The 15,798-nt window shown below is 43.0% G+C and overlaps 1 protein-coding gene across 1 annotated transcript; it reads left to right on the top strand.

Annotated features, from left to right (window-relative positions):
• The first annotated feature begins 6,222 nt into the window (after positions 1–6,222).
• Positions 6,223–15,594, top strand: LOC129822227 (FH2 domain-containing protein 1-like). Its single transcript, XM_055880321.1, has 12 exons — positions 6,223–6,496; positions 8,474–8,535; positions 9,626–9,728; positions 9,999–10,084; positions 10,209–10,309; positions 10,885–10,955; positions 11,192–11,299; positions 11,390–11,460; positions 11,596–11,713; positions 12,544–12,708; positions 12,973–13,124; positions 13,295–15,594. Exons 1-12 carry the CDS (start codon positions 6,233–6,235, stop codon positions 14,709–14,711), a joined length of 2,718 nt encoding a protein of 905 aa, XP_055736296.1. The 5' UTR covers positions 6,223–6,232; the 3' UTR covers positions 14,712–15,594.
• Positions 15,595–15,798: the final 204 nt, after the last annotated feature.

Here is a 15,798-nt window from a genome sequence, read left to right on the forward strand (position 1 = left end):
CTGCAGTAGTTTATGTGTCGGGGGGCTAGGGTCAGTTGGTTATACCTGGAGTACTTCTCCTGTCTTATCCAGTGTCCTGTGTGAATTTAAGTATGCTCTCTCTAATTCTCTCGTTCTCTCTTTCTTTCTCTCTCTCTGAGAACCTGAGCCCTAGGACCATACGTCACGGCAAACCGGGCATGATGACTCCTTGCTGTCCCCAGTCCACCTGGCCTTGCTGCTGTTCCAGTTTCAACTGCTCTGCCTGCGGTTATGGAACCCCTACCTGTCCCAGACCTGCTGCTTTCAACTCTTAATGATCGGCTATGAAAAGCAAACTGACTTTTATTCCTGATTTATTATTTGACCATGCTTGTCATTTATGAACATTTTGAAAATCTTGGCTCTCTCTAATTTTCTCCTCTCTTTCTTTCTCTCTCTCGGAGGACCTGAGTCCTAGGACCATACGTCAGGACTACCGGGCATGTTGACTCCTTGCTGTCCCCAGTCCACCTGGCCTTGCTGCTATTCCAGTTTCAACTGTTCTGCCTGCGGTTATGGAACCGCCACCTGTCCCAGACCTGCTGTTTTCAACTCTTAATGATCGGCAATGAAAAGCCAACTGAAAATTATTCATGATTATTATTTGACCATGCTTGTCACTTATGAACATTTTGAACATCTTGGCATAGTTCTGTTATAATCTCCACCCGGCACAGCCAGAAGAGGACTGGCCACCCCTCATAGCCTGGTTCCTCTCTAGGTTTCTTCCTAAGTTTTGGCCTTTCTAGGGAGATTTTCCTAGCCACCGTGCTTCTACACCTGCATTGCTTGCTGTTTGGGGTTTTAGGCTGGGTTTCTGTACAGCACTTTGAGATATTAGCTGATGTACGAAGGGCTATATAAAATAAACTTGATTGATTGATGATTGATCAGTGATGTGATGAATTCCACTGTCTTTATGTTGACAGTTTCACCTAAAAGTCTAGGGCGCCTGAAGTGTAATATCCCAAAAGGTGGTGGTCAGGCCCTGAACCGCTGAATGTGTTCAGTTAATGATACTGAAAATGTCATATAAAAACTCAGTATTAACACAAACTAGAAAAGGACATTTCATATAAAAGAAAATGTGTGTGCTTGCTAGTCTTGAAGTATTATGGCTGGGAAATAGTAGCAGTAATGGTAGTGACTGCAGTAGTAATGGTAGTAAAGGGTTGTCATAAGCTACGAGTTAGTTAAAGTGAGTTTTGGGGTGGTTTGTACGTGTGGCGATATTATAGTGGCTTATAGTGGGCTAGTATAGAGCATAGTGTTGCTGTCTGGTGAAAACTTCTCCAAAACAGACACTTTTCACGAAATTGAAAAATAGCCATGTTTTCAAATGAATGAATATACAGTTATTAAACTTCAGAGGCTATTTTTAATACATTTTTTTAGTCCTAGAGTCATGTTCAGAGTACATTGAGGGGAGGTACTGCTTTCAATACAAGAAACAAATAGGCAAAAATGGATATGAGGTTTTCATCAGACAGCGACGATAGAGTAATATGGCACCATAATCTATAAAATGTGTTTGTTTGAACATTCTGAAAGTTATGTGGCAGTTGTTCTGCCATTGAAATGAATGAGGATACAACAAGCTTTATAGTTCATACAACAGCCTATGAATTGTAGCAAAAAGCTGTGTCGGAGCAATCTAGGTTGAGTCTGACTGCACATGTCAATGTTGGTTTGGTGTTTGTAGCATAAACGGTTCAAGAGCAATGCGTTTCCAACATCGAAGGTTGAATGGCTGTATGGGCATTTGTGGTGGTGGTTATGGGTCTGTTAGCGGAAATACAAAGCTTTGTTAGAGTGTTTGAAGCTTTTGGTGGTAGAAAAAAACGCTATGCTATTATGCTAGGTAGATACAGTGAAGCAGCTCAGGTAGATTGTATGGACAAAACAAATGTTTCTATTTGCATTACCAGTTTCACAGCTCCGGGCAAGAACACACTCTAGGCCAGGTATGGAGATCGCTTTAACCAGGTTTCTCAACTCCACAATGTACAAATACAATGGAGTTGAGTGTGGGAGGACTGCACCTCTGACTTAATCGAGTCACTTTTCTTGTACGTATGTTTGTCCTGTGTAAATGCAAGCTTTTATTTGGTTGCTGAAATCTGTTGTTTTTGATAAATGTAGCATTTTACGCGACCTCTGCCAAGGGAGACATTATTTGTTAACGGAGAAGGAGCAGCATGTCATTGCACACCATATTCCTTTGTTTTGGCAGGGGACGCATAAAATGCCAAAACGATGGATTCTAAATCCAACTGACAACTCTATAACAATCAGGACAAGCACAGGTACACAGTAAGCCTTAAAGAATGGATATTTATAAAATGATCAAGTGGTAGTGCATGCTTAAAGTCGTAACTCCCACCTGGAGTAGAGGGGAAATAACTATGTGAGAATGCTGTTCATAGACTATAGCTCAGCGTTCAGCTCAACTACATAGTCCCCTCCAAACGTATCACCAAGCTCGGGACCCTGTGACTGAACATCTCCCTCTGCAACTGGATCCTGGATTTCCTGACGGGTCATCGCCAGGTGGTGAGGGAAGGCAACAACACCTCTGCCACGCTGACCCTCAACACAGGGGCCCCTCATAGATCTGAGCTTAGTCCACTTCTGTACTCCCTGTTCACCCACGACTGCGTGGACACGACTGTGTTGGTTTGCTGACCAACAGTGATGATACAACCTACAGGGAGGTCAGAGACTTAGAAGTGTGGTTCCAGGACAAAAACCTCTCCCTCAATGTCAGTAAGACCAAGGAGCTGATCGTGGACTATATGAGAAAGAGAGGAGAGCAAGCCCCCATACACATTGACGGGGCTGTAGTGGAGCGGTTTGAGTGCTTTAGTTCCTTGGCGTCCACATCACTAAGGACTTAATATGGTCCACACACACACGTACAGCTCCTCTTCCCCCTCAGGAGGCTGAAAAGATTTGTCATGGGCCCTCGGATACTCAGAACGTTCTACAGCTGCACCATCGAAAGCGTCTTGACTGGCTGCATCACCCTCTGAATGGCGCACATACACAATCCATGTCTCAATTGTCTCAAGGCTTAAAAAAATCTTATTTAACCTGTCTCCTCCCCTTCATCTACACCGATTGAAGTGAATTTAACATGTGACATCAGTAGGGTATCATAGCTTTCACCTGGATTCAACTCGTCATGTCATGGAAAGAGCAGGTGTTCCTAATGTTTTGTACACTCAGTAGCTTAATTCTTGTGTATTTTATTCCTGTTGTGTTACTATTTTTATTATATATATTTTTAACTCTGCATTATTGGGAAGGGTTCTTAAGCAAGCATTTCAAAGTCTACACCTTTGCATTTAGCACATGTAACAAATACAATTTGATTCGATTTGAACTTCCTACTCCATTGGAAAACAGTGAATTACGTGGCACAGTATTAGTCTGACAGACATCACATAAAATGCTACTTTTATCAAAAACTACTGATTTCAGAACCCAAAGAAAAAATTGCATTTACACAGGACAAACATAGGTACAAGGAAAGTATTAACGAATTGACATTTTTACATGTATCGGCTGACAGTGACACGATGAAGTCGGAGGTGCACTCCGCACACTAGTTTCCACTCAACTCCATTGTAGCCTACTTGTACATCGCATATGACCAGTTTTACACTGTTTACATCTCACTGGATTATATCAAGTACAACTTTGGGATAATTCAGTAAGAACACTAGGCCTACTGTAAACTGACACATTTGGGTGGCCAGACACAGCACAGATTTTACAGTACTGCTGTCAAAATGGAACATGGCACTGGCAGTTAGGGGGTTAACAGGGCAACTGGCTCAGTCATTAATGTATATATACACTAGATGACTAGAGTGGGCACTGTGTTGAAGCCACCATACCTCCATCTTTGCACTCCAATATTTTTGAAGGTATAGAAATGCATTTATTAATGTTTACATTAGTTTTTGCCACACACACAGACACCTTAATGCATGCTTTTAATTTATATTATGTTAGCTAAACATAAGAAAATGGAAATGTGAAATTAATGTAAGAGAATATAACCCATTTCATCTGGTAAAAGATAATACAAAGAAAAAAACGTGTTTTTTTGTTAATTTCTCCCCCATCTTCTTTCAAATGCAAGAGAAATGCCACAATGTATTATTGCAGTTAAGGCACAATTTAGATTTTGGCCACTAGCTCGCAGCAGTGTATGTGCAAAGTTTTAGACTGATCCAATTAACCATTGCATTGCTGTTCAAAATGTTGTATCAAGTCTGCCCAAATGTGCCTAATTCGTTTATTGATACATTTTCAAGTACCTAACTGTGCACTCTCCTCAAACAATAGCATGGTATTCTTTCACTCGCATAGCTACTGTAAAATGGACAGTGCAGTTAGATTAACAAGAATTTAAACTTTCTGCCCATATCAGATATGTCTATGTCCTAGGAAATGTTCTTGTTACTTACAACGTCATGCTAATCATATTAGCACACGTTAGCTCAACCGTCCCGTATGTGGGGGGTGGTGCAATCCAGTAGAGGTTAATTAAAGTATAATTTCCAGAGATTACTAATATTATTGTTCCCACTACATCAACAAAAAATACTTACATAAATGTAATTTTGTCCTTTAAACATTTAAAGATGCACAATGCAGAAATCACTCTGCCATTTCATGGTTGCTAAAATTCTAATAGTTCGCCTAATTTCAGTTTATGTGACAAAACAAGCAAGTATAGTGTAGAGAATCGAAACCGCTGTGAAATATTTTTTCCATAACCTTCAATAATATATTTTCAGCTGTTTGAAGCTGTTGTACAAAACCAAAAGTAAAAGATTCAAAAATGTTACTTAATAACGGGAAGCATAGAAATGGCACACATAGAACAGATTTACCGCTTCTTAGACAAATGTGAATGACAGATCTATAACACACATTTCTACGTGAATTTGGTGGGGTCGCCCAAAAAGTGACATTTCGATCATTCCTTTGGAGGACTGCTCCTACCTGGGAGTGCCAATATGGCCGACCGGTGGCTGCAAAGCCTCTCAATGTCCAAACTTCTGTACCTGCAATCCAGGGTTTATATACATCTTTAGGCAGGTAAAGTTGCGACATGCTTTTACGTCTCCTCTGACACTTCGGTCGTCACTAGTTAACACAGCCACAAGGTCATAATTATGGCTAAACCCCGCCCCTTTCCACAATTGATCTTCTTCAAATCTGATTTTAAACCTTAATCCTAACCTGAACTACACTGCTAACCTTATGCCTAACTTTAACCTTAAATGAAGACCAACAAGCATATTATATACGTTTTGGAAATGTTGACTATGTGGCTGTGAAACCTGACTTTGTGGCTGAGTTATCTAATGGAAACCTAACAGCACTGGTAGCAGACCAGTGGTAGTAGTCAACTCAACTCACACGTCTGATATTGAAGTTTGAAGAGGAAGGCGGCGGACTAACTCATGGATTAAAGTGAATTGTAGTTTTTGGTGTTTCAAAATTGTTTTTACTCTTGGTGGAACGTTGCATATCGAGCAGGTAAGGTAGGCTACAGAATCCTCTTCCCTTACTTTGAATGTTATAACACATTAGTAGCTTAAAGAGAAAACCTGATCAAAATAGGTAGCCTACTTACTGTATTCAGTTTTTCTGGTGGATGTATTGTTTTGATTTGTAAATTCATACACGTATTTTATCAATAGGCTGCTTTCAATGTCTTTCGAATTAAGCATTTGTTGATATGTTGTCTCATTTGAGCACTTCAGCAACAATAATCATGAGGCTTGTTCGGGGCTGGGCAATACAGTATAGGGAAGTAAATTCTGCTGCATGCCTACCATTCAGTGTTAAAAGTTTACCGCTACCACTATTTCTTTACAGGAGGGATCAATCAAGGAAAAGGATTATATCACCCTCTTCAATAACTGATTTTCAACACTAGTCAAAGAACATTTCCGTGACACCTTGCAGGTACAAAATGGAGGTGATGATGAAGCAATAATGATGAGACCATGATCTGTTCCTGATCCTTGGTCCATCTAATTCCTTTCCACTAAAGATGGAATCAGCAGTCACTCCACCACCTCCTCCTCCACCACCACCACCACCTCCCCTCGCCCCCCCACCTCCTCCCCCTGGTCCCCCTCCTCCCCCTGGTCCCCCGCCTCCCCCTGGCCCCCCTCCCCCTGACATGGGCTTCGGGCTATCCAGAAGCCTCAAGCGCAACGGCTCCAAGATGCGTAACTTCAACTGGGATGCAATCCCCAAACACGTGGTGGTGGGTAAACACAACATCTGGACGGAAGAGAAGACTCTGGGAGAGTATGAGCTGGACACTCAGAGGATTGAGGAGCTGTTCAGTCACAGCCAACATCAGGGACAGGGACAGGTACAGAAGGCTCTGAACAGACAGAGTCTCAGAGGCAAGCCAACCAACGGTCAGGGCACAGAAGTGGTGAGTTGACCTAACCGACTGTACCAGGAAGCACTTCTCTAGTTTTATACTGGCAGCTGGAGTTGAATAGGATAAGTCAAGAGGTACCACAACAGCTGGAACCACATCAGCTATTTTGCTCCTCGATTAGATACAGTATATAAGTCTGCAAGGCATACATGTCCTATCTGGTCCCAGCCAAGGCCTCTCCAATGTCATGCAAAATTCTGTCATTCTTTTCTTGCTAATTTTTTCTCACCTGAGAGTTTGTTTTGAGCAGCTATACTTTCTGGGAGTAGACGAGAGACGAAACAGTGTATTGAATATGAATTCTGTTCTGTTTATGACCAGAGATATTGGATATGTTGACATGTGTTCTTTAGACCCTAATTGATTTTCTTAGGGAGTGTGTGTAGTGGAGTTGTGGTGTACATCATATCATCACAGGGTGATGTGTTGTTTTCCTACAGCCTTTATGTTGTAACAGGCTCACTCAGGGAGTCATAGTGGCCAGGGTTAGGGTTACGGTTAAGGTGGCTAGGTGGAGGTTGGGAAATACATCAATTCCAGCAGCCCATGACTCTTGTTTATCTCCATGATGCTACTTTTTTTGTTGGTCTGGGCCCTGGCCAAAAGTAGTGCACTATAAAGGGAGTAGGGTGCCATTTGGGAAGCAGTCTCTCTATTGGTGTGGCTCTAGCATGATTCTATGTGCGCCTCACTGGGATCAAACTCAAGTACATCAGGAAGCAACGATGTATTAGTGAAAATGTTGTGTTCAAAACAAACCAATCAGTAGGAGCAAAGCTTGGAGATGATTCTACCCTGATCTATTTTTATATGATTCATTATCATGCTGTAATTGGAAGGCTGTCTGTCATTTCTGTCCACATACCTATCAAGTCTATAACATCATTTGAATGCCAACTGCCAGAGTGCTTGATTTAAACTAAACTCTCGGAGAATAAAATTGATAATAAATATTTGCACTCTGCAAGTAGCATTAGTTCACCAGCATAGGCTATCTAATCTGATTTCTAGATAAGCACTAGTTCCCCACACACAAAAAATTGTGAACAAGCAACACAATTCGACTAAATTAATGACCATAATTTTACAATGTGTCCATTTCCCTTTTTCATGTGTGATATTGTGTGACTTATTGGAACTATGACATGTTCCTCTTAATGTTCCTCTGCTTAACAAACATAGGATGTTTATGCAGTGGGGTTTCATCTAGGAATCCTTTGCTGTATGAACTGAAGGGTGGAGTCAATATAGCCTAACTATTCTTCATCAGTTTACCCAGGGAGAGTAAATGAACCACTAATATTTGCTAATTGTTGCCATACAGTTAATACTTTTATGTATTGGATAATGCTACCTCTATAACAATGAACTGGGTTGTGGGTTCAGAGGCTGTACTTCCCTTCCTGTAGGTGTCGGTTGGGATTTTACAGAACTGTTGTGAAGCATTGTCCTGGTTTACAATGCTATTGTCATATTGACAAAGCCATTTTTGATCCTCTACTTGTTTGCTAGTGAAACCACCCTGCTATCACATTTAGGCTACCTTGGCAGTACAATAAAGGTCAAATGTGGAGCTATTGAAACTGGCCTTTAGTCTCTTACCTGTCCTTGTTTCTAACTCAGTATAGAGGAGCATGACTTAGGAATGTCAGTATGTTGACAGCTGTTGCAATAGCTTATCATGGGCTCTCAAAAACAAGTCAATCAAACCAGTAAAACCTTAACCGTCGGAATCAGTTGTTTTTTGGGGAATGAGGATGTATTTGTGATAAAGAAGAAGACTGTGTTTAAGGACAACGCTAAGCTCCTGATAAACTCAACGCCTGTTATTGACCTACTGATATCTTCACGTGTGTGTCTGTGTGAATGTGTGTGTTCTGGAATGACCAACGGATGTTGGTGCGTTTGTGTGTTCTATTTTTATTGACTAACTCATGTCTTCATGGCTATGTGTCCCACCACCACCAGGTATCTATACTGAACTCCAAGAGGAGCATGAACGTTGGGATCTTCCTGAAACAGTTCAAGAGGTGTGTCAGAGAGAGGCAAAGATATACTGAATTCCAAATGGCACCCTATTCTCTAATTGTGCACTACTTTTGACCAGAGTCTGATCTAAAGTAGTGCACTATATAGGGAATAGGGTGCCATTTGGGACGTAATATAAACTGGAAGTGTGCTGAAGGTGTGGAGCTGTGGGTTTGTCAGAGCCACGTGTTTCAGGATAAAAATCACACAGTGGTTGAGTCTCAAATTGCACCGTCTTGCTATAGTGCACTCCTTTTGACCCCATGGGGCTCTGGTCAAAAGTAGTGCATTATATAGGAAATAGGGTGTAATTTGGGACAGCAAGGTTTGGTAGTCCTGAGGCTAGGCTGCTTGACATTCCCAGCTCTGTGTTTCTGAGGTACAGCAGCCTGTCCCAACAGGTCGACTCGACTACTGCAGGAACAGTGCAAACAGGTCATTCCACAGATTAACTAATAAAACATGTTTCTGAAGGGTTTTCTCTGTAGGCCCACGGTATTACTGTGTTATATATCACAACATTACTACATACAGTTTCTAATTTTCTGAAGATTCTCGCAGTACAGAAAACTCAAAAAACAATAAGCATAAAACAGTAAGACATAGAAGTATTATTATCCACATGTTTTGTCATTACATTTATTTTTCATGTCCATTTATGGATGCACTTTTCTGTTTTCAGTTAAATGTATTTTTGTGTCAGGGTTTTTGTCCTTGTGCTACTGAGTAAAGAAAGCATTGTTCCAGTTCAGCTGTAGTAGGTGTATACAGTATGTGTAGCAGGTAAGGGCTTGTCTATGGTTGGTTAAGTGGAAAAAGAGGGTGTTCAACCAATGAGGTAAGAAGGAGCCTTGCTTACCAGGCTAAAAGAAACATGGCAACGAGGAAATGAGCAACACATTTAGAGACCCAACCCTAGAACATGAGTAATTCAGGAAAATAACCACATTATGTAGTTGGAGATTAATGAATCACAGCTATTCTCCTTGACTAGTCCACTAGGAGAACCTATTGAATGAATCAGTCGATGAAGTTTCCAAATTCACGTTGATTATAATACAGTAAATGATCAGTGTCTGTGTCTCTCCGCAGGCCAGTGGGAGACATGATCAACGACATCAGTTCAGGAAACGGCCTGAAATTTGGGACAGGTAAACTGAAGGAGCTGTGTAAGCTGCTGCCAGAGAAAGAAGAGGTACTTCACACAGCCTTTCCCAGTAGGCAAGCATAGATCAGGCCCGCTGTCGCTTTGACACCCGTGTTCTGCATAGGGCAAACTCCAGTTCGACCACCATTGGGTGAGCTGAGGTTTGTCGCCAGCTTGCCACCATTGTTGATGCTAACTACCACAGTGAACTGATCATATATTCAGCTTGAGAGACAGTTATAACAGTGTTCTCCCAAGTTACAACCCTTATCGTAATGCTGTGTCTTCCTAAGATTGTTACCTGTTGTGTGTGTGCAGGTGAAGCAGCTAGTTGGGTTCAAAGGGGACCAGTCAGCTCTTCCTGAAGCAGACCTGTTTATGATGCTACTTATCAAGGTTCCCAGGTGAGTGAGTGTTGAACCATCTACAAACGTCTAATTCACAGATTTGTACAGTTTTGTGTTTTCTGTGTCTTGAATGCCAGTTGTGTTCTAGAATGTGAATCACTATTCGTGCCCTTTCTTTTAGTTATGAGGAGCGCCTCAACAGTTTGGTTCTCAAAGAAGAGTTTTTCCCGCTCATGGATGAAATGAAACAATCCATCGCCACCATGATCACAGCTGGAAAAGGTAAAGTTTGCGTCTGCATGTGATCTGGATCTTAATAAGGCCAGTGTGTATCTGTACTAAGCTCAACTGTCTCATCTGTCTGTCTGTCTGTCTGTCTGTCTGTCTGCCTGCCTGTCTGTCTGCCTGTCTGTCTGTCTGTCTCTGCCTGCCTGCCTCCTGCCTGTCTGTCTGTCTGTCTGCCTGCCTGTCTGTCTGTCTGCCTGTCTGTCTGCCTGTCTGTCTGTCTCTGTCTGCCTGCCTGCCTGTCTGTCTGTCTGTCTGTCTGTCTGTCTGCCTGCCTGTCTGTCTGTCTGTCTGTCTGCCTGTCTGCCTGTCTGTCTGTCTCTGCCTGCCTGCCTCCTGCCTGTCTGTCTGCCTGCCTGCCTGTCTGTCTGCCTGTCTGTCTGTCTGTCTGCCTGTCTGTCTGTCTCTGTCTGCCTGCCTGCCTGCCTGTCTGTCTGCCTGTCTGTCTGTCTGTCTGTCTGTCTGTCTGTCTGTCTGTCTGTCTGTCTGTCTCTGTCTGCCTGTCTGTCTGCCTGCCTGTCTGTCTGTCTGTCTGTCTGTCTGCCTGTCTGTCTGTCTGTCTGTCTCTCCAGAGCTGTTAGAGTGTGACGACCTACACTCTGTGATCCGCCTGGTGCTGAAGACTGGAAACTACATGAACGCTGTGAGTGGAAAAAATGATATTATAGATGATATTATATACTGTATACCTTTATCTATGGTGTAAACTAAGTTTATATACTGTATACCTTTATCTATGGTGTAAACTAAGTTGTTGGCATCCGAAGCTTTGAGTAAGCCCAAGAAAAATAAGAACTCATTCTACAAGTTTTGAATAATCCTCAGGTTAATTTGTCAGCCTGTCTGACTGTCTCTCACTTGTCCTCTGTGTGTCCATAGGGTGGCTATGCTGGCAGTGCCATTGGCTTCAGGATGGCATCGCTACTGAAACTAGTGGACACAAGGGCCAACAAACCAGGCATGAACCTCATGCACTATGTAGTCATGGTAATTAGAACCCTTATTTTAAGCTCATCCTTTATCTAGAATCTTGTTTGTCTCTGATGCAGTAGTTGTTCATGTTTATGTCGATTGTAGCAAGCTCAGAAGGTTGATGTGGCCATGATGAAATTCCCGGACAAACTCACTCACATCGCTGATGCAGCAAGGTACAGATACACAATGTCTTACGCACTTCAACAATATTTGTAATATAGCTGTTTGCCCCACAATAAGGCATTCTATTGTAGTGATTGTGCTTTTCTGTATTGAGTGATTGATATTGGTGTTCTGCCCCCCTGTAGGATCCATAAGGAGGACATAGAGAGTGAGTTTCAGAGAGAGGTGAAGAAAGTAAAGGAGGCGAAGGAGGAGGCGCAGAAACAGGAGGAGCTACGGGCTCAGATGGAGGACTTTCTCAAGGTGAGGTAGCCTGCCTGTGTATTCTCCATGTTTTTCAGATCTTGTATCGCTACCTTCCCCTATACTGTATACCTATGTAATGTTTCCAGGGCCACAGGTTTTGCCTGACCACTTAACCTGAACAGGGCCCTTTTTATAACCTTAATAACCTCTGGTGGTGAATCTACAACTCTAGGACCAGTGATGAGGTTGTTGATGTTTGTGGTCCCCTGTAGTTTCAGAAATGTAGTCCAAGACCCTAATGGCACCCTTTACCTTTTTACGTATAGTGCAGTAGTTTTGACAAGGTGTGACGCACAAAAGCGTAGTGGGTGCGGAGTCAGGCGCAGGAGGCAGAAAGTACTGAGTAGTGTGTTAATAAGGCACAGGGAAAAGAATAGTGCGCGCCAAACACACATAGTCGCAACAAACACGATACCCAAAACCAGGACCTAAATAGTCCAGAGGGAAATACGCTAAAACAAATACGAAATACGAAAACACGCTACCAATAACCTACCACACACAAACACAGTGGAGAAATTAAGCCCGTACAAAGAGCAGGCGGGCCGACTAGCTTAAATAACCCAACTAAACGTAAACACGAAATAGGTGTAACTAATAATACAAAACCAACAGAAAAGGGAAAAGGGATCGGTGGCAGCTAGTAGACCGGTGACGACGACCGTCGAGCACCGCCCAAACAGGAAGAGGAGCCACCTTCGGTAGGAGTCGTGACATAAGGGCCCATAAAGGTTTATTAAAAACTACTGCAATATGGGGAATAGGGAATAGGGTGCCATTTGGGACACAGCCTTAGTTATTTCTGTTCTGTGTGTGGTCCCATGTAGGAAGCAGAGTGTCGTCTGGCTGAGACTGAGCTCTCTCTGCAGTCGCTGGGTTCAGTCAGTGACTCAGTGGCTGAGTACTTCTGTGAAGACCCCAGCAAGTTCAGACTGGATGAATGCTGCTCCATCTTCAGCTCTTTCTGTGCAAAGTTCCTGAGGGCCATCCAGGTAAAAAACGGTTTGGAAAGTAGTCTATATGCTCCTTTTACATACTATTATTTATGCTCTCTGTATTACGGACTTTCATCTTGGCCCCCTTGGGAGCATAGCTTTCCATGTCACTCTTTTATGTGTGAGGACTTTTGGCTGGCTTTTGTCTTCATTGAGTTACTCTTTTCTCTTTAGCCTTCCCTGCTTTCTTGGTGGAGTCCAGTGTTCACTGTCTCTGGCGTGTGTTATTGTGTTATTGTGTATTATTGTATCTGTGTGTAGGAGAACCGTGATCGTGAGGTGGCGGAGATGAAGAGGAGAACCAGAGACAGACTGCTGAGCGATGCTAATGCTGCTAAACGCCGTTCCACCGCCACCTGCTCCATACGGGACAAGGATATGGAGGGTGTGGCCCTGGAGTCCGTACTACAGAAGTTAGACATACTTTAATGAACATCACTCTTTTGAACTTTTCTTTTGAAATATAATCTGTTATTTTGCGATTTTCCTTTTGTATTGTATTTTGTGTTTTTCATTTTTTCTGTAAAAGTGTTTTGTGACATTCATGTTTACTTTGAATAAAGTTTGATTTGATTTGATTTAGGTTCCTGACCACTCATGTGTCCCAAAGGAGAAAATGCAAGGGCACACCTTCCTGCACCAGTAGCAGCCTATCAAAGGTCCCCATTCAAGCAAACCTCCCCTCGGCAGAACAGGGAAACCAAGGTTCTGTTAAGGCCACAGAGGTGTGTAAGGAGAATGAGTGGAACTCTGCCAGAGACCTGACTGGGACCTCTCAGAGCGACCAGAAGGACCAGTCCCACAGCAAAAATAACTCTCCAAATCCAGAGGAGACACAGCAAAACCCTAAGAAACCAGAGCAGAACCACAGAGGTTCTAGTTCTGGTTCTACACAGCCAACCAAGAGAACCGGTAGCAGCAGCTCCTCCTCTTGCTCCTCCACAGGTAGACCCATCTCAGTGACGATGAAGGACAAGGAGGAAGCGGAGGAGGGAAATGAGGAAGAAGCCCAGAAGTTGCGTGAAGTGTCCAGGAAGGTTCTGAGGTATCAGAGCAGCCGTGGTAGTCTTTCGTCTGGGGAGTACGGCCTGGAGCAGCAGAAGTCTCCTAATGCCACCAATAATACTAACACCTCCACAAAATCACCCAACGCTACGACCACTAATGCTACGTCCTCCACCATCTCCACCATCACCTCCACCTCCCCTCACCAGAGGACCTTCCAAGAGGACAGACAGCGGCTTCTGGGGGATGCATGTAGAGGCAGCGAGAGTCTGGCTAGATACCTCCTCAACCCTCACCTCTCCCCCAAGGGAATACTCACCCGCAGACACACCTTCACCCTCCTCCCTAAAGCCCCTCCTACTGAGGAAGAGGAGGAGGATGATCTGTTCACTTTTCCTACTACTCCTACTCTGGGGGTCATAGGGAGGATGAAGTCAGTAGACACTGGTCTGATGTCCCCGAAACACAAAGCCTCTGGAGGACCTAACCTCACCAAACTCCCTGGTCACTCTGAGAAGTCTTGTGTCCGAGACCTGGTGTCTAAGAGCCCCATGTCAAAACACAACGTCTTGACAACAAGTCTCAACATCCGCAGGGACTCTGAAAACAGAGGCTTGGTGGTACCCACCACCCCTCGCCACTGTGAGACATCTGGTGTCCAGCAGGACAAGGTGTCCAACAGCTTGTCAGCAGCAGAGAGACCTACACACGTAGAGATAGGAGAGCTGAACCAAGACAAGAGCTCCTCGATAGTCAAGACAAAACCTCCCCCCTTACACCTAGAACTCAACCACAACCAGGATGAGGAGATAAAGGAGTTTTCTCCCACCCCTCTCCAGACACTCGTCTCCCAGAAGTCCAAGCAGGCTGACCCTCCTCAGAGCCCCAAACACAATATGGATAACCCTTCTAAGAGCCCGAAGCCCAAACCTTCAGAGAGCAATGGATTCATGTCTTTCTTTAAACGCCTGAGAGAGAGGAGCAGGCCAATGTGAGGAATCTGGTGTCCAAGACCGGGTGTCCAAGAGTGTCAGCAGAGAGACCTACACACATAGAGCTGAACCAGGAGAAGTGAACAAAAGAGTCTGTCCTGGACAAGCCCTGAGCCCAAACCAGATGGCTATGGATTCATGTCCTTTTTTGAACGCCTGGGGAAGAAGAGCGACCCTTGCTAACAACAAGGATATAGACTCTAGAGGGGCTCTAGACTCGTGATTCATCTATTTATTCAGATTCAGACTACTCAGACAGATGTTACATTGCCCTATGGACTATTGAATATATGTATATCCATCCATTGATTTTATAAAGGTTTAATTCAAGGGAACTGTTGAAGTGGATTTGTAGTGGAAAATAATGATATGTTGAGACTGGGAGAATGTGTCCAAAAGACAAATGTAACTTTATTCCACTAGGTGGCAGAGTGAGACAACAATGCCACATGTAGTGTGCTGTAGGCCACCAACAAATCACTGTTTATTTGTTGTACCACCTCATATTCCCCCACAGAAGAGCATGACAGTTATTGTAATATGTTTACCAATGTCTTTAATAATAGTGATATATTTACATCAGTATTCTTCTGACTAAATAAAACCACTGTTGAGTGGAATGGACCCAATGTGATCTTTACCTTGGAAAATACTGGAACTATCTTTGCCATATACAGTACTATTTAATTATATTTGCCGGAAGATATACTTACAGAGCTGTAGAAATTACATTAAATTACAGGCGAGGGCCTGTAAAGAGAAATACACAGTATTAAGATCAAAGAATTTCATGGACAAACCTGTTAAATAATAAAAGTGTTTTGCATTACATTTATCACGTCATTTCAAATTTGTATTAAAGTGCTCCTCTTCTTTCCTCATCTCATATGTCTGTACTGTATTCTATTCTACTGTATTTTAGTCAATGCGACATTGCTCGTCATAATATTTATATATTTCTTAATTCTTTTACTTTTAGATGTGTGTGTTGTTGTAAATTGTTAGATACTACCGCACTGTTGGAGCTAGGAACACAAGCATTTCACTACACCCGCAATAACTGCTAAATATGTGTATGGGACCAATAAAA

The sequence above is a fragment of the Salvelinus fontinalis genome, chromosome 24, assembly GCF_029448725.1.
Source record: "Salvelinus fontinalis isolate EN_2023a chromosome 24, ASM2944872v1, whole genome shotgun sequence".
Taxonomy (NCBI): Eukaryota; Metazoa; Chordata; class Actinopteri; order Salmoniformes; family Salmonidae; genus Salvelinus; species Salvelinus fontinalis.

Bases quoted from the DNA above. Each gene is read 5' to 3' on its own strand.
- LOC129822227 (XM_055880321.1), top strand. From the start codon at position 6,233: ATGGGCTTCGGGCTATCCAGAAGCCTCAAGCGCAACGGCTCCAAGATG. The intron at 6,497-8,473 runs GTGAGTTGACCT...CACCACCACCAG, and splicing joins ACGGTCAGGGCACAGAAGTG to GTATCTATACTGAACTCCAA. The intron at 11,300-11,389 runs GTAATTAGAACC...TGTCGATTGTAG, and splicing joins TCATGCACTATGTAGTCATG to CAAGCTCAGAAGGTTGATGT.